Here is a 16805-nt window from a genome sequence, read left to right as displayed (position 1 = left end):
CAGGTATTTCTGATTTGTTTTGTGTGGACAGGTCACATGAGGGATAGCCCATCCCCTCTGATGATGCATTCCCCGCAACTTCCTCAGTACCCTCCCGTGACCCACCAGTCGCCGCCTCACAATATGCAGCCCAAAAAGGTCAGAATGGCTTGTGATCAGTACCAACTTTCTGAAAAATAATCTTATTGCTGTTCTTTCCCCCCTCAATTTTGTGAGTATAATTTCGTATCTGGTCATTTTTTTTCTAGGCCCTATTTCTATTTATTTTTTTAACAAGCAATTAATTAATCTCTATTACAAGAAACATTATCAGATTTTTTATTTTTGTTTTGCTGCAAAACAGAAACGGATAGAATTATTATTATTTTTTTCCTGATGAAAGAAGAGACTCTAATCTTTTGTAGGTTCCATGGTTTTGTAGCGATAGAACACATTATTCTGTGGGCCTTGCAAAATCAGTCAAAGTCCATTAAAACAGCTGGGAGCTTCAGTGAAAATGACTGCGAGTCAATGAGTTAAGAACAACAGAGAAAAATCCTGCTAGAGTATGTAATCTATGCCCTATTGTGCTGTTTCACCATTGTTAAAAGTAATACAGTGGTACCTCTATTTACGTCCCTTCATACGAAATTTTCAGTTACGAAACTCCTCAACAGGAAAATATTACCTCTTGTTACGAAAGAAGTTTCAGGATACGAACGGTAAAAATACAGAATGGGCTGCTCCTCGCAGCTCCCAGAGTTTCCTGAACGCAACATACTTACAGCTGCTCTGCCATTGGCTATTACCTTAGCATACCGCATGTGTCTATGTGTGTAAAATAGATAGATAATAGATGTACCTATGTAGGGCCATGAGGTGTTCAGATAGTTTTACGTAAATGTATTCACTAACGGCCGACGCATTTGTGCAAAAATTCATACAATTGGTGATTGATGAAGGCTAGGTTGCACAGTAAGTTTTTAATTGCGACGAGACAGGCCTTTTTTGGAAAAAGATTCCTCGCAGGACACAATGCATTCGCCATGAATCGTCCAAGGTGAACATTTCCCGCAGGTAAGGCCATGGGTGGGCGGACCTGGTCGCCAGCTGACTCGCTAGCTCCTTATGAGTCGAGTCCATAATGTTGACAGTTTCAATCTCGTTTCACTCTCCATCGTGCCATCTCATAGGTTGAGATGGAGCCTATCACAAACGGTGATGTCGGAGACCGTGTGTAATGCTTGGTGTAATGATTGGCCGTAATGGCCAAGCCAGAAACATACAAGTGCAAAAGCTGCCGTCACTTTTTAATCGATGTCATACATGTAAAACAAAAGTAACTTCTGTTTTGAAAATATATCAAGTAGACTGAGACTGGCTATTGTGCTTCCAATGCAGCAAAGGGTGCCTGGTAATCAAGGAGTGCTCAAAGAGGAGAAACTTCCTCCGTCACCAGTGATGAGAGGAGAGCCTTTCAACCCCGCCATGAGGTCGGAACATCACAAGCATTCCGACAGCAAGACCTCTCAGCCGGGCCTCGGCCAACAGAGTAAGACTTGCCCCGCCCCCCAAATCCCCCGACTCTCTTTCCTTCCATTTATTGAGTGAGGGCCCGCTGGTGTCGCTTAGATGTGAAGTCCATGGACAGCTCTCGGCCTGTCATCCGCTCCTCCGAGGCCAGCGGACCGCCGCCCTCCCTGCAAGACAAGGAGAAGTTCAAGCAGGAGTCCAAGGCACCCACTGCACCCAAAAAGGTACATAACCTCCGCGTGTTTTGTTTGAACTGCAGACCCTTTTCAATAAACTTTGGTGCCAACTGTTTTCAAAATCAGGATGTGAAACTGAAGAACATGGGCTCGTGGGCCAGCCTGGCCCAGAAGTCCACGTCGACGCCCATGTCCGCCGTCAAGTCGTCCAGCGACAGCTTTGAGCAGTTCCGCCGGGCGGCCCGCGAGAAAGAGGAGCGAGAGAAGGCCCTGAAGGCGCAGGCCGAGCAGGCAGAAAAAGACCGCATGCGGCGAGAACAGGACAAACTTCGGCAAGTACCGATGCACAAGCGCAATTAAGTACTTGCAAACCATTTGCCATTTTAAACATTGAACGATTGTCAGCTCTGATAATTTTCCCAGCACATTGGAGAGGAACGATCTCCCCTAATCCTTTCCAGACATCCAATAATCGGACCTTTTCTGGCTTTTATCGGAAACGGGGATGAAAAACAAATAGTCCCTTAATTAAAGGCCCCATTTTCATTATGGCTGAGATTTAGAGAGACAAAGATGAGGAGCCCCCTCTAGTGGCCAATTCAACTACTCGGGGTTCAAGGTTTATTTTGCATCAAGTTAAGCCTTAAAATTACTGGAGGGCATTTTTAATGGATGAACCAATAAATGTTCAATTAAATCTTGTCTAATATTACAAATATTAGGGATGTTCGATAACACTTTTTTTTTCCCCGCCCAGACTGATACCAGTACGACTACTCAACTCTTGGTTAGTCACTGATACCACTAGTGTTTTTAGCTTTGATACATACAATTTCCCGTATGTATCCGTTATGTCCCAGTCTCGGGGAACCTTGGACACAACATGCATAGGTGCTCCCCCAGGCTTCCCACTCCCTGTAAGGCCCCTGACATCACATCATTTCATAAAGGAGCAGTTGATTTGCTTCAGAGGTCAAATTATGTCCAGGCTGTATGGGGTGGTTTCAGTTATTTTTGTGAATAGACACACACAAATGTCTCACTACATGGTGACATATCATATAATAATACATTAAATTTGAAGTCATGTGTTCACCACTGCCAATTACAACAGCAACCAGAATAATAATAAAAATAAATACCGGATATACGGTGATTATCTAAAAGAAATTGCCAATGCTCTGAAATATGCAGTGCTTAATGCTATCGTGGCTAAAATCATTGCCATAACTCCTCCTCCATTTCCTTAAAATATCAGCTTCCACTTGATATGTCTGGAAAAACACTTTTGTACACTTTTAATTAAGAGAGGAAAGTGATGTATTTATAATTCTACATATTTAAAGACACGTTTAATGATTGATTTATGTCAGAAAACTGCCCAACTCTAGGCTTGCGTCATTCACACCCAACTGTTACACAACTGCACATTGTTTCAAACGGTGTTTCAAACTCAAGGACGTAAGAACGCATCTTGAGAAAGTGCTCATGTGCAGGTGGGGCAGGCGCTTCAAATAGGCCAGGGGGACCCGCCCCCTGACCAATCGCATTGCAGCAATCAGGTCAGGCAGAATGGGCAACACCTGCTCCTATTTCCACTCAATCAGGGCGAGCGCACACGCATAAAGGAGACACGACGCAACAAAACAATGAATGACCCAAAGTGTCATAACAATATCCCAATGTAGCTTTTTTCCCTTAAAATTGCATTTTCAAGGCAATTCTCTACTCTTTGAATTTCTCCTTCCTCCTACCACAAAATAAGGCTGGTATTGGCGCCAATATACAATTTATTTTTTTTCAAATAAAACTGAACCTGTGTAAATACGCTAAAAACTAGCGCTACCTTTGCAAATATTTGCATAGAAATATCCATAATATATTTTTGAATACATTAATATATGACAGTAATAGGTGAAAATCCACAATATGCAGTCGCATTTTAATATAGTTATACTCTTTCCACATGCTGTGAACATATTTCACCCTTGAAAACATCCTTAAATTTGTAAAAACTTCCTTTTGAAAGTATTCCTTATCTGTTCTCACTTGCTTTCAAGAAATGTGGGAGATTATTGTTGTGTAAATTTGTTTGTTCGCATGAAATGAAAGCCGTATCTAATTTAGGCACACGTCAGTAAGAAATGTATTATTGTAGTACCAAACGAGATTAACGAGTCAAAAAGAGTTTTCAGCAAATCATTTCATTCTTGTCTTCTTTGTTCTTTGACTCGATACCATGACAGTGACATCATTATAGCTTTTGAAGGCCAGATGTTTAGACGGCTTTCATTCATGATTGCCAGTTTGGGACTGAAGGCATTACATATTAACGTAGTTACAATAAAACCGGCACTTTAAAGATGTTTGCAAATCATATATTCTAACACCAAAATGATCAAACAGCATTTTGTCTTGTGAAAGTCAGCTAGCTTAAAGCTAGCTCATAATGTGAAACACAATAGGCTCATGGAAGTTAGCATTGACATTGCAGCGATGAGAAACTTTCAAACAACTGCTACTTAACTTTAGCAACAAACAATGACGAGTAACACAAACGTAAACATTTCTCTAAGCGTGAAATGTGGCCGGTTAATTTTCCAGAGGTCGGGACGACGACGACGTGCTGGAGACGACGAGCAGGAGGGTGCACGAGGAACCGCGCCGGCGTCTGGAGCAGCAGCAGCACATCCAAGTGCCCCCACAGCAGCCCGAAGCTCAGCCAGCTGTGATCCGAACGCCCCCGCCGCAGCAGCAGCAGCCACAGCAGCAGCCGGCCCCGCCCCCGCAGCCCCCCACGCCTCCTCAGCCCGCCGCCGTACAGAGCCCGCTCGACCAGCAGAGGGAGCTGGCGCGCAGACGAGAACAGGAGAGGAGGCGGCGGGAAGCGGTGAGAGGAAAAACCAAAACACAAACATTCTCTTTGCATTATGTACAATTTTGCATGCAAGACGTCTTTTTTCGCTCATAAAATTGTGACTATTTACTCAACTTTAGTTTTTCTCTAAATGTCACTACCATTTTGTCATATCACAACGTATACTTTTTCAACATTTTTCTCCAATTTTAGAAATGTTTACTACCTTTGGTCGTAAAATATTTTGACTTTATTGTTTTTAATTGTTACAAAAATTGTAATACGACTTATTTCTTCTCACACCGCTACCACAATATTCTTTATTTTCATGGAATTTTACCATTTCATTTTCATAATTTCACACGTTTCTGGTAGTAAGACTTTGTACTAGTAGCTTTGCTGTTTTTATTTCTACTATTACAACTTCATTCTGGTAACCAAAGAATGTTTTTCTCAAAATATGACCATTTCTGTAGGCTTACTATTTTAGTTGACATGTGAGGACTTTAATCTTGTAAGTTGTAAAAAAAATTTCTCGTATGATCGTATTCTTGAAACGTTACTACTATTTTTGTCTTTGTAGCAGGACTTTATTCTAATGATTGAGGACAAGCGTTTTTTCTTGCAATATTAAAACTCGCCTTGTCTGGGTTCTTGATTTCTTGTCATAAAGTTACTTTGTTCTTGTGGCTTTGCTGCGTTCTTGTCATATGACTGTAATTGAACTATGATTCTGTCCACAATAATCAAATGTTGTTTTTGTCTTGTCAGATGGCAGCAACAATTGACATGAATTTCCAAAGTGACTTAATGGCGATCTTTGAGGAGAACATCTTCTGAGGAGGCGACAAAGATGAGGAGGAGGAAGAGTCGAAACTAACTGCTGCAAAAAAAAAAAGCCCCCCTCCCCATCACACGTACACAAAAAGAGGGAAAAGCAGCTGGGGTTTTTTTTTTTTTTTTTTTAGAAGGACGACTTAGAGAACGCCACATCATCATCATCACCTCTTGGGAGGTGGACGCCATGTCGGCACTCTTTTGCCTTTTTGTCTCCTCCATCTTGCGGGAGGGGGGCATAACGACAATAATTATTTGAACTCGAAGCTCTGATTATTTACTGACACAAGACTGGAGCACGTTTGCTCACGGAACTGAAGTGCAGAACAAGAAGTGCTCCCCTTTTTCTTTTTTTTTCTTTTTTTTTTTTTACGTTTGTTTGTTGTATGTGAACACATGAAATGTTCTTTGGGGGAGGGAGGGGGTGGGGGGTGGGTTCTTCCACACTGTAAATTAAGTCTATTTCTCAATAGAGAAGGTACACTTTGCCTTACACATCTCTCTTTAAGACCATGAGGTTCTGTGGCCTGCACACACACATCCGTGTTGAAAAATGACTTAAATGATTTAATACAAACAACTACGACATGTAGGAGCAGTCACCCTCTTAGTATCTACTGTAAAGAAGTATATTCTTATACTACAATAACTTTATTCAGGAGCTTTTATTTCAATTTTCCTTTACCGTCGCACTCCACACAAGTGCATACACACAAAAACACACACACACACACATCTATGCCAAACAACCTTTTATGCTATGTCATGTCATAGGTAGCTAGTTTAAATAAAAACAAATATATGCATTATTATAGTTCCAGCAAGTATTTAATTAACAGACGGTTGAAGTCATATTTTGAAAGGATGGTTAATGTTAATGTTCCGGAGCTTCAGCTATGATATAATTATTCCGATAATAATTTCACTACAGAACAAAAAGCTTGCACCGCTATCGTTATACTCCATATCGGCATTCACACTACTTACTGGCTTCTTCAGTCTGACACATTCTCCATTTTCCAAGTTAAAAGAAAAACAAAAGAAAAAAACAAATAGGAGTCCATTTTTAGTTCTTGATGGTGGCCGTGACTTCTTTGGGACAATGTCGTCTCTCCTGGTGTTTGTTTTTCTCTCATTATTATTATTATTATTATTATTATTATACAATTCTCCTTTTGGTTTAGGTTACACTCAGAGGAGCGGAGCAAGAGTGTAATATCTGAGGGGGGGGGTGAATGCCGTTATTTTTGTTTTGTTTGTTTTTGAATGAGTTTGTGTATAAATGTGGAAGACAAAAAAATGGATGTTTTATATTTGACCCGACATTGGGGATTTTAAATGTAGTTTTAGCTGGACTTCGAAACAAACACTCGTTTTGGTCTCAGCATTAACACATTTGGTTTTGGATTCTGCTTGTGTGAGTTTGCATACATTCGAATGGCTGCGTGATTGTGTGTTTGTTTTTTTAAGATATTTGTGTTTTATTGAAGAGAATAAACGGTACTTCAGGAGAACTTTTTTTTATTATTATTTTGTGCTTACGTCACAGTTTTATTTGTTCCCATGAAGTCCACGGTAAAAGAATATATCCCATCTGACTTTGAAAAGATAAACAGCTGAGCTCGTTGGCTTTTCTGTCACAAAAACTGTCGTGCCATGTGTTGTTTGAAGAATGTGCTGACTCAGCCCAAGAGTTTACTTTATTCAGGTATTTTATTTTGTTACATGCATTCAGCTTTTTTTGGGAGGGGTGGGTGGGATTGGAGAGTGAGTTGTTCACAATGTCCTCAATTTATTGTTTGCTATTATGTGAGTGGTCTATCGAGATCTCTTGGTTCAATCTGTTCTGATCATTGAATAAACGCATCTCTTTTATAGAAAACAATAAATAAATAAACACAAATCTGACTTGTATTTACCCTCGATGAGCCAGTAATCATTATGGAGGTTACACTTCAATATGGAAAATGGAAATGCACTTAAATGGTTGTTCACTTAAACTGTAATTTAGGGTCATTCCAGAATTGGAGGGCGTTTGGAAAGTTCTTGAAAAAAAATAAACCATCTAATTTCCGGCTACATATTCATCAATAATCGGCAATAAACTATCAAAGTCTTGATTAGCTCAGTTTACAGATCAATGCATTTTTTTTCTTTTTTCTTTTTTTATCACAACCCTGTTAATGTAGTGCAACCCCGACAATAATCACAGCAACTGGGTTGCAAATCTGGACAAATATTGGCTTTCTCTCCTGAGTAGAAGATAATGTCTATTTTTGATCATATGCATAACAGGGTTGCATGAGGTCGAGGGCGACATTCAATCAAGACTGTTATTTGTAAAATAAAATGGGAAAAATAGAAGCGAGAAAACCCATTGCAATGTTTAAAAACAAACAGATGTTGCATATTAAATGCAGGTGTCACTTTGGCAGTGAGTCTTTCGCGTACCACTAGAGGGAAAAACTAGTGGTGCCACAATTTCGAAGCTGTAAAATTCGGGGATGGGAAAAACAAGATAGAAAATGGAAAACATCTGTCTTCGTTTTAAATTTATTATTATTAGTAGTAGTATTTCAATCAATAACAACAATACAGCTGAGCTAGCTATGACTTACTGACTTTATTCAAAGGTATTGTCATACGCGAGCTTCTCGTTCGATTGCGATCTTTATTTAAAACATTACATGTTCCATGTTCGCTCACACCAAGCAAATTAGGTAATAAGTTTTATCAACGTATTTTGACAATATTTTTGTTGCTAAATGTGTCCCAGTTGGGGAAGTGTAAGACAAACTGTTGACTTGATGAGGAGGGGCGGCCATCTTGAACGTTGAGTTCAAGGGCTGTGAGGCGTTTCCGTGTCATTTTCGAAACTGGGAATATGCCCGAACTGGTAGACTTGAAAGCAACAGATGTAAAACCTATGGAGGACCAAAACTGCCAAAATTTTAAATAAATAAATGACTAAAAGTGAAACTAAAAATGAATATAAAAAAATATAATTCGAAAATTATATGTGTGTGTGTGTGTATATATATATATATATATATATATATGGAAATAAATCCGTTTTTATTTTCCCTTTTAGTAATTTATTTATCTAGTCATTTATCTGGTTATTTAGTCATTTATTTATAGAATTATTTAGTCATTTATTTAGTAATGTATTTATCTATTTATTTCGTCATTTATTTATTTTGTATGTTGGCAGTTTTGGTCCTCCATATAAAACTACTGTACTGTTGAGAAGAGCAGAAATATCGGGTGGAGTTTTATCTTGTCTGTGGTTGAAAATAATCGCAAGTGTTTGTCACAGGAAGTCTACTATAAATCCTTGGAGGCCACGCTGTTACGTTACTGGTGATTACTGGTCAATTTTCAACGGGAATGATTTAACCCTGATTTTTCACTCCACCAGCACCGATTTCCTCAGTTACGTTTCGTTTGAATGCAACACTTTGATCACTTCCTGGTTTACAAACAAACAAAATACGAATGCTTCTTACCACAGCGCTACCTGCCGTCGTTTTGAATTTATCATTAAAGTTGTAGAATTATGCACCAATTATATCATCATACTCATTTTATTATTATTATTATTATTTTACATAAAATATTCATACTGTATATCTACTATAAATGACAATGGATGTATTTTTTATTTTTTTTTGCCAACAGGTTCAAAGTTCAGAAGGAGCATGTTTAACAAATGTTAATATCTCCACATAATTTTTAAGTGTTATAACAGGTTGTTTTTTCAATACCATAAAGTTGAAGACTGTTATAAGACTGACATGATTCAGAAGCTGGTGCAATCGCTCTCTCTTTTTTAAATGTTTATTTTGTATTACATTTGACTATCACAAGAGCATTTTGTGACAACTTATAAAATGAAACACTCCTAAAATCTTAAATCAAATACTGGAAGAAGGGGGGGGGAGGGGAAAAATCACACTAAATTGTTTTTTTTTTATTAAGTTTCTAGTAAGAACACTACAATTTGTCATTCTTCCTTTGTTTTTAACTCTTTCTTTCTAGAACAATTCTAAAGTTGAGGTATAAAAGGAGTTCAGACAGACGCGTAGGTCTGAAAACAGCGGTGGGTTTGGAGGGATTTGGGGGGTTATATTTATATACACAACGGAGATGGAAAGACAGAGGTAGAGAGAGGGGTAAATACAAGGGAAAGAGAGGCGATACAAATATACTAAGGTAACAAACAAACAAAAAAGAATAATGATCAAATGGGTTTTTGGGAGGAGACATTTGATACTGTGGAGGGTTTTTGTTTTTTTAAATCACTTTCATGGAAGCTTCACAGGAACCATCATTTTCCACAGCAGCAAATGTCCCAAGCAGTAAACCCCACATTTTCACCTGGTTATGTAACAAAAAGCCTAAATAATAACAATAATAATATATATAAAAAAAATAAAATAAAGTTGATACAGGGTTATATAGTCGTGTGTGGATGTGAGAGGTGTCATGGAGGGGAAAGAAAGGCCAAATAAAAAGTAGCATTTGAACAGAGCATCAAGTGTATAAAAGAAATGGTGAAACATTACACAAACTGTACAGTGACATCCATTACACAGATAGAAAAAGAGGGGAGAGGGCAGGGCAGGCAGGAGAGAGGGAGGGGCTTGATGACATTTTGGTGTTTGGAGAAGTAACAGAAGTAATTACATGTTGGGACATCACATCGGACATTTTTTCCCCTTTAAGGACATTTCAGTCTTCAGAAGAAGATTGACAATTAAAAGTTGTGTTTGAAAAAAAAAAAAAATCGTTCCAGAGAACAGTGGTTTACTTTATAAAAAACAAACAAACAAACAAAAGAAAAAACAGGTAAGTCTATATTTGTAAACATTGAAGAAAAAAAAAAGTTTGCACCTCCCCCTCTCCCTCGTCAAAAACAAAATACAAGACACAAAAATAGTGGGTGGCATCATCATCATCATCATGGTTACTGACTGGTATTTTTGGTTTTGGTACAACAGAAGGTCACCGTGTGCGTCACCATAACGACAACTAACCTGGCATCACGTGACCATCCTTTCTTTTGTTTTTGTTTTTTTTGGTCTGACTGTAATATTTATACCCTTTTATTACTTTTTCCTCCATTTTTCGGAATTAAAACCCAAGTTAAAAAAAAAAAGTGAGAGGGGGGCCGGGCTGAATGTGGACGAGAACAGGTGGCTAGAACGAGTCCTAACATGCATGGAAGACAAGTTTTGCTAGATTGCGGATGGTCGCCCTTGCCGTCACGAGCCCCCTCCTCCCTCGCACTGTCCCATGCCTTATTGGCAGCATGTGTGGATTTTTGGTGGTGGCTGGTGCATTCTTATTTAAAAAAACAAAAACAAAGAAAAAAAAATGCGCGCACACACAATATGGCCAACAATCGAAGAAACTAGCGGACAGAAAAAGGAGCCAAAAAAGGGGCGATTAGTTCCATCCACTTTTTTTCTTCTTGGTCTGCTAACTGCTTAGCCGCGCTCATAACAAGGATGCTAACAGCGCAACGTGGTGATGCTGACGACGAGCCGGGCGGCGGCGCTTTGGTAAGAGCCAGCTGGGGCGACCAATCGACCAAACGAAGCCACAGGTGACAGCGTGTGTGTGTGTGTGCGTGTGTGTGTGTGTAGATAACGAGCATATACATGTGTGGACATCATGACACAGGTGCGAGCGAGGGGGAGGAGGAAGTCCAGGGTTGCGTTGCTGTCCTGTGTTCCAGCACAGTGTTCATGACATGATCCCGTTGAGTCCAAGATGGCGGGTGGTAGAGGGCGAAGCCCCACCCGCTCCGCCCGAATGGAAATGGCGTGACGGCGTGAAGGTGGAAGCCACTCGGATTAATTGGAGGTGTCGGAGTGGACGCTGCCGGGAGGTCCGGGAGGGGAGGTGACGGAGGGGGGGTTGGTTGGGTCCTGCCAGCTGTTAGCCTGCCACAACAAACAAATCTGATTCAAATACAACCTACATCTCATCTTGCTCATTTTAGCTGCCTGTTTTCTTTTCACATTCAAATGTTTTTTTGTTTTGTTTTGATCAAGTGCTTGTGAAAGTAAATGCGTTACTGACATCCAGGCGATGAGGGGTGTAGAGGCCGCTACCCGACAGCTCCTCATAGCCGCCCGTCAGGTGTGTAGCACGGTGCAGGGTATCCACCTGTCAACACAACACACATACACAGCAGTCAGTCACGACGACACAAAACAATTTCCTTCCAACCAGACGACAACATCGCCAAGTGAGTGTCCACAATCTTGTCGCTGCCCGTCTTGTTGACCACAGAATGTTCTGGTTGGTCTCGATCACAACTAACATGACAAGCGCTTTTGCCTTTCTTTCCATGGAAGGAAAGAAAGGGCGGCAAAATGGCGGCTTGAGACGCGCGGAACACAAAAGCTCACTTGGACGAGCTGTCTTCTGTTTGCGCTGGGGAACACACACTTGCAAGGAAAAGTTTTGCAATCTTTGACACGAAATGGTCAGAAAACGTCATCCGAGTCACAACGAGTCTGATTAAAACCTGATCGCTTCGACTTTTCCCATGTGAGTGAGTCATTCTCCCAGACGAATGCCTTTGAGTGCGCAACGTTTCATAAAGTGTTTAAGGCACAACAAATGTGCCTACGTGTGCTGCTAAAGCTGAAAGGTTTTAATTTCCATGTTGTTGTTAACATGATATGTGAGTAAATGTTTTTAGAGTGACATACTATTTTTAATCACTCTCATGAGCAGAAATTTATTGAAAATACTAATGTCATTTTTAGTCACAATTAAATTATTTGTGTGCATCCCTCCGTTTATCACTTAGATTGAGGTCCATCAAGCTCAACCCATCCACCCCATCATGCAATATTTATAGGGACAACTTTTTATTTTATTTTATTTTTAAATAAAAAAATTGACACTTTTAACTCTTAATTCAGAAACTTGACCACATGAAGAACAATTGTCATTTTAGGGTGAAATTTACCACCCCGTCACATCTTATTGTGAAGGGGTGGTTCTTCTTCAACATACTCACAAAATTATGTACAGATTATGCAATATTGTAGTTTCAATACATTGAATAAAAGAGTGAATTCGATCCCAAGTACTTGTAGAAGAGTTGTCATTTGCTTGTTCTTGACCACATTACAAAATATTTGGTATATGCTCGACACCTGTTTGACTTTTTGAAGACTTAAAAGGTAAATTGTTCTTTGCTGTTAAGAGAATGAAATGTTTCTCAAATTTTTGAATATTTCATATTTCATGTTGTTCACGTATTGAATGTTCAGTATTCAGTTTTTGAAGCATATTAATATACTTGCAATCTCCAGTAAGATTATTAATAAATCCTAATTTGTGATTATTATTTTGGTTTGTGTCATTACCATCTTCATCATGCTAACTTTCATATCCAGATTTAACAAAAGTGTCTCATGTCTGATGAATGCTAAAACCAACAGATCATATAAAGAGACAGTTCGGTCACAGGGTCATCTTGTTTAATAAAATACAATAAAAAAAAGGGGGGGGGGGAGTGAGTGAAATGCATGAAATTAATTCTGAACAATATTTTTGTTTTGTGGACTAATCAAAGACTATCGGTTTTATTTCAAATTTTGAAGACGATCTATTGTCTGTAAAAACAATGACACCGATGACATGGAATTCTTATTTCATGGCTAATGAGCATAAAAATGAAGTAAAAGCGTAAATTACATGCTGTCTATTGATGGTTTCAAAAAAGACATTTTATGAGTAGCAAAACATTACTGGTACATTTTTAACATTTATTTAACAGACCATCACTCAAATAATGGCCATGACGTGGTGGTACAGAAATGGCTACAAGGTCTAAATAAAAAAAGATATTATTAATACAGATTTTATGCCTGTGCTGGAGGATTAACATGTCTTCCATGATGTGGATTTTGAAAAAAGGAGTTTACCCTGCATGGCAATCGTACAAGTTGCAAGGTGGAAATGGCACCTGTGGCGCAGAATGAGCGGACTGTTTTGTGTCCGTCTTGCGACTGATGACGATCCGATGACATTTTCTGCTCACATACTTTTTCTTTTCAAGTGTGTATGGTGATGACAAGCAGAGGGATGAATGAAGGCGGGAAGTGTGTCGCGTCTGTCAGCACCTGAAGCTGACAAAAGGTTCAGCACTTGAGGAGGGGGACACGCTCACACAACTAAAGGATTGGAGATTGCAATTATTCTACCAACTCCCTGCTGCTCCTTTGTACGGACTTCCTTGGGATGAGTGGGACCGGGGGGGAAGGGAGAGGTCGGGGGTCACAAGGAGCTACTCTATAGGAATACTATCCCGGGAGCCCGGCAGCCGTCCTCAGTGCGTACCTGCGGCTGGAGAGAGGGTGCGATGCCGATGCCCTCCCCGTTGAGCAATCGCAGCCCAACGTAGCTGTCGCCTGCGTGAGACAAACCGCATCACCCCGGTGACCCCACAGGCAAGAGATGAAGAAGACGCCACACTTGTTATTTTGGGCTCAAATAGGTCACCGCCGGGCTGCAAGCAGTGCTAAAATATCGTTTAGCATTTGGACACTTTGGGAAGGGATGAATAAGAGGTGGCAATCTATTTCCAGGTGGCAGAAAACGAGTGACGACTGCTAATGACGCTTCATTTTTTCCTCACCAATTTCTTAAAAAACATTGTGGCGGTTTTTTGGTTTTAAAAGTGTGAAAACCAGGGTCCAAAGTCCGTCTGGGATGACCCGTCAGCGAGATGTGGAGAACACAGCTGTGTTACCTGAGTTGGGCGTCGCCGGTGAGTTGGCCTGGCTGGCTTGCGCCGACACGTTGGCGGCGTCCACGGCCGTCTTGACTGCGTACAGGTTGGCTTCCTCCTGGAACTTGCCGATGTTCTTCTTGTAACGTATTCTCTTGTTGCCGAACCAATTTGAGACCTGAAGACGGACGGACGGTGAAGACGGCCCAAGTAGCATGAACACATCAGAACCCGGTCTTACCTGAGACACGGTGATCCCACACTTTTTGGCCAGCTCCTCCTTAGCCTCCTCACTAGGGTAAGGGTTGGACAAGTGCGAGTAGAAATACTCGTTGAGCACCTCTGTCGCTTGCTTGTTGAAGTTGCGCCTCTTGCGTCTGACGCGGGGGAGAGGAAACGATCAGCAACATTCTCGGAATGCCAGCTGGCGTGCAAAAGGGCTGACGAGTTCAGCCGGCAGTCAGACGCACGCGGGCGGGCGGGCGCCGATCAAACAGGCGCACAAACCTGGCGTCCAGGAAGCGCGAGCGCAGGATCATGACGGCCTCGCAGGTGCTCTGCTTGAGCTGCATCTGGATGGAGCTGAACTTGCGGTGGATGATGGCCACCATGCGCTCGATCTCCTTGGGCGAGATGGGCCGTGTTCGAGACTGCTCTCTCAGCAGGTTCATTACATGGTTGGTGAACTCGCTGCACGCCTGCGGAGAGAGCGAGAGAGCGAGAGAGGAGACGAGTCTTGAAAGCTACTGCTGAGATCAAGAAAGACAAAGCAGAGAAGCTGTCAGGTGCTACGAAAGAGTTGCTGGATATGAAGGGAGCGTCTCGCCTCTCTAACTCTTTCGGACTGGATAATCTGCTCGTCATGAGGAAGTTCGGCAAAGAACTTTCGCACACTACATACATACTGTAGAAGAAGAAAATGTTGGGACACATTGGGGCATTCCTCCAAACGTTTCTATAGCACTTGTCTTCATTAACTGAATTGGTCGCGTTAGCATCTCTAGTCATCATCGTCAGACAGTGCTCAGCTTAAATGAATTCACCCCAACAGGTTTGTAAGAACACCTTTAGTTCCCTGTAAGAATGCAGATTTTCTATGTGATACTATACGTACTACAAAATACTCCCAAAAATGTGGGCCATTGATCGCAAACAAGATTTGTTAATTAGTACCCACAAAAAGTAGTTTTATAAATAAGTACATTTTGCACAAATAAATAGACCCCAAGAAAAAGAATGACGACAACTTGTTAATTCCAGGCCTAGCAGACAAGTTGCTATCTATAACAGTCATAAGTTCATAGAAAATACTAGATGATTTAAAAATAAATAAATAAATAAATAAATACTAGATGTCGTCATTTTTGTTGTGGGATGTATTATTTTTTTGCATTAGTTATTATGACTAAACTGAAGATTCTGTCATCTATGCATTCTATTACGACCTGACTTTCATGTTGTGAGTTAAGCGCATATTCTACATACACCATTTTGCTATAATTTTGGAAATTGTTCTTATGTTCATTGAGATATTGAATAAAATCTTGACATTTTTTTGAAGGGTGTACTCATTTATGCTGAGCACTGTACATCATTTTTGGAATGTGGAAGGAAGACGGACTAAAGAAAACACCACAAGCATTCGAATAGCATGTAAAACGCCACACAGGAAGGTCTGACCTAACATTCGTTAATAGATTCTCAATTTATTGTTGGCATATCCTATTTTGTCACTATTAGGTATAGCTGATGCAGTTATGACCATCCCGCCTACATCCCCTAACTATGGAAAACACAAGCCAATCAGGATTTATTGTTCCAAATCCCACTCTTGCAAAGGCTTGGTGGAAACACGGCATAAATGTGATGAAGAGATTTCAAAATGAATTTCGAGTATCCTGAGGAGCACACCTGTTCATACTTCTCCAGCTCCGAGTGGTATATCTGGCGAATCTGGGCCAGTTTGGCTCTGTAGTCCGAGTGTTCGATGCTGCTGTCCGTGGGCGAGCCGCCCGCCGCCGCCGCAGCTGCGGCCGCCGCAGCCGAACCGCCGCCTTTCTCCGGGCCGGACACGCCCTCTGCCAGCAACATGTTGTCCAGACGCATGATCTGCGGATCTGGGGGGTCTTCCTCCTGCACGCCTCGTATACTCAGAACTGGATGGAAAAAAGGGAGAGGAGAACATTTCGGTACTTGGTTTATGACGCTGTTCCATTGTCATGGTGGCGATGTAACCTGAATTTGTACGTGATTTGGTGTAGTCCATCTCTTTTTGACAGTAACAGGGTTGAACTACTTCAGATTTTTTTGTAGTAGAAGCTAAGTTGATGTCAATTAATCAAAGATGTCATTGTATTTTTTTTTATCCACCTGCTATGCAGACTTTTGCCTCACTTACTCGCTCATCCACTCACATCAGTAACCTTCATGGCCTCGCAGACGGTCGGAACTTTTAACACCAATTCACCTAACACAACTGCAGGGTCGCTACAGTATATAATAGTTGTGTAGAATTTTTCAAGAATTGCACAGGCGAATGTTGTTAAATAAAATGAGCAGGAATTGTTATCAGGGTTGAGAAGAGATTGCTGATGATCTGATCATTTGAATCAAGTGTGTTGGAGGAGGGGAAAACGTCAAAAAAAAAATATATATATATATA

At 40.8% G+C, this 16805-nt stretch overlaps 2 protein-coding genes across 8 annotated transcripts in view; one reads left to right on the top strand and one right to left on the bottom strand.

Annotated features, from left to right (window-relative positions):
- Positions 1-6896, top strand: part of brd4 (bromodomain containing 4) — a 37275-nt gene extending 30379 nt beyond the window's left edge. For both annotated transcript variants that reach the window (XM_077526534.1, XM_077526525.1), the window contains exons 14-19: positions 32-138; positions 1381-1531; positions 1612-1736; positions 1815-2020; positions 4293-4578; positions 5317-6896. In XM_077526534.1, the coding sequence (XP_077382660.1) occupies positions 32-138; positions 1381-1531; positions 1612-1736; positions 1815-2020; positions 4293-4578; positions 5317-5385 (944 nt within the window). In that variant the 3' untranslated portion in view covers positions 5386-6896. The remainder of the gene's footprint in view (positions 1-31; positions 139-1380; positions 1532-1611; positions 1737-1814; positions 2021-4292; positions 4579-5316) is intronic.
- Positions 6897-9206: 2310 nt separating this feature from the next.
- pbx4 (pre-B-cell leukemia transcription factor 4) overlaps positions 9207-16805 on the bottom strand; it is a 31780-nt gene continuing 24181 nt past the window's right edge. For 4 of the 6 annotated variants that reach the window (XM_077526588.1, XM_077526570.1, XM_077526580.1 and 1 more), the window contains 7 exons: positions 16055-16299; positions 14651-14841; positions 14385-14520; positions 14165-14321; positions 13753-13823; positions 11473-11559; positions 9207-11333 (listed from right to left, as the gene is read on the bottom strand). In XM_077526588.1, coding sequence (XP_077382714.1) covers positions 11244-11333; positions 11473-11559; positions 13753-13823; positions 14165-14321; positions 14385-14520; positions 14651-14841; positions 16055-16299 — 977 coding nt within the window. In that variant the 3' untranslated portion in view covers positions 9207-11243. The remainder of the gene's footprint in view (positions 11334-11472; positions 11560-13752; positions 13824-14164; positions 14322-14384; positions 14521-14650; positions 14842-16054; positions 16300-16805) is intronic. The other 2 variants (XM_077526608.1, XM_077526616.1) reach the window with 1 other exon arrangement.

Source organism: Festucalex cinctus, chromosome 1 (genome assembly GCF_051991245.1).
Source record: "Festucalex cinctus isolate MCC-2025b chromosome 1, RoL_Fcin_1.0, whole genome shotgun sequence".
In the NCBI taxonomy this organism is placed as follows: domain Eukaryota; kingdom Metazoa; phylum Chordata; class Actinopteri; order Syngnathiformes; family Syngnathidae; genus Festucalex; species Festucalex cinctus.
The sequence above is the reverse complement of the archived record's forward strand: the minus strand, read 5'-3'. Positions and strand labels throughout refer to the sequence as shown.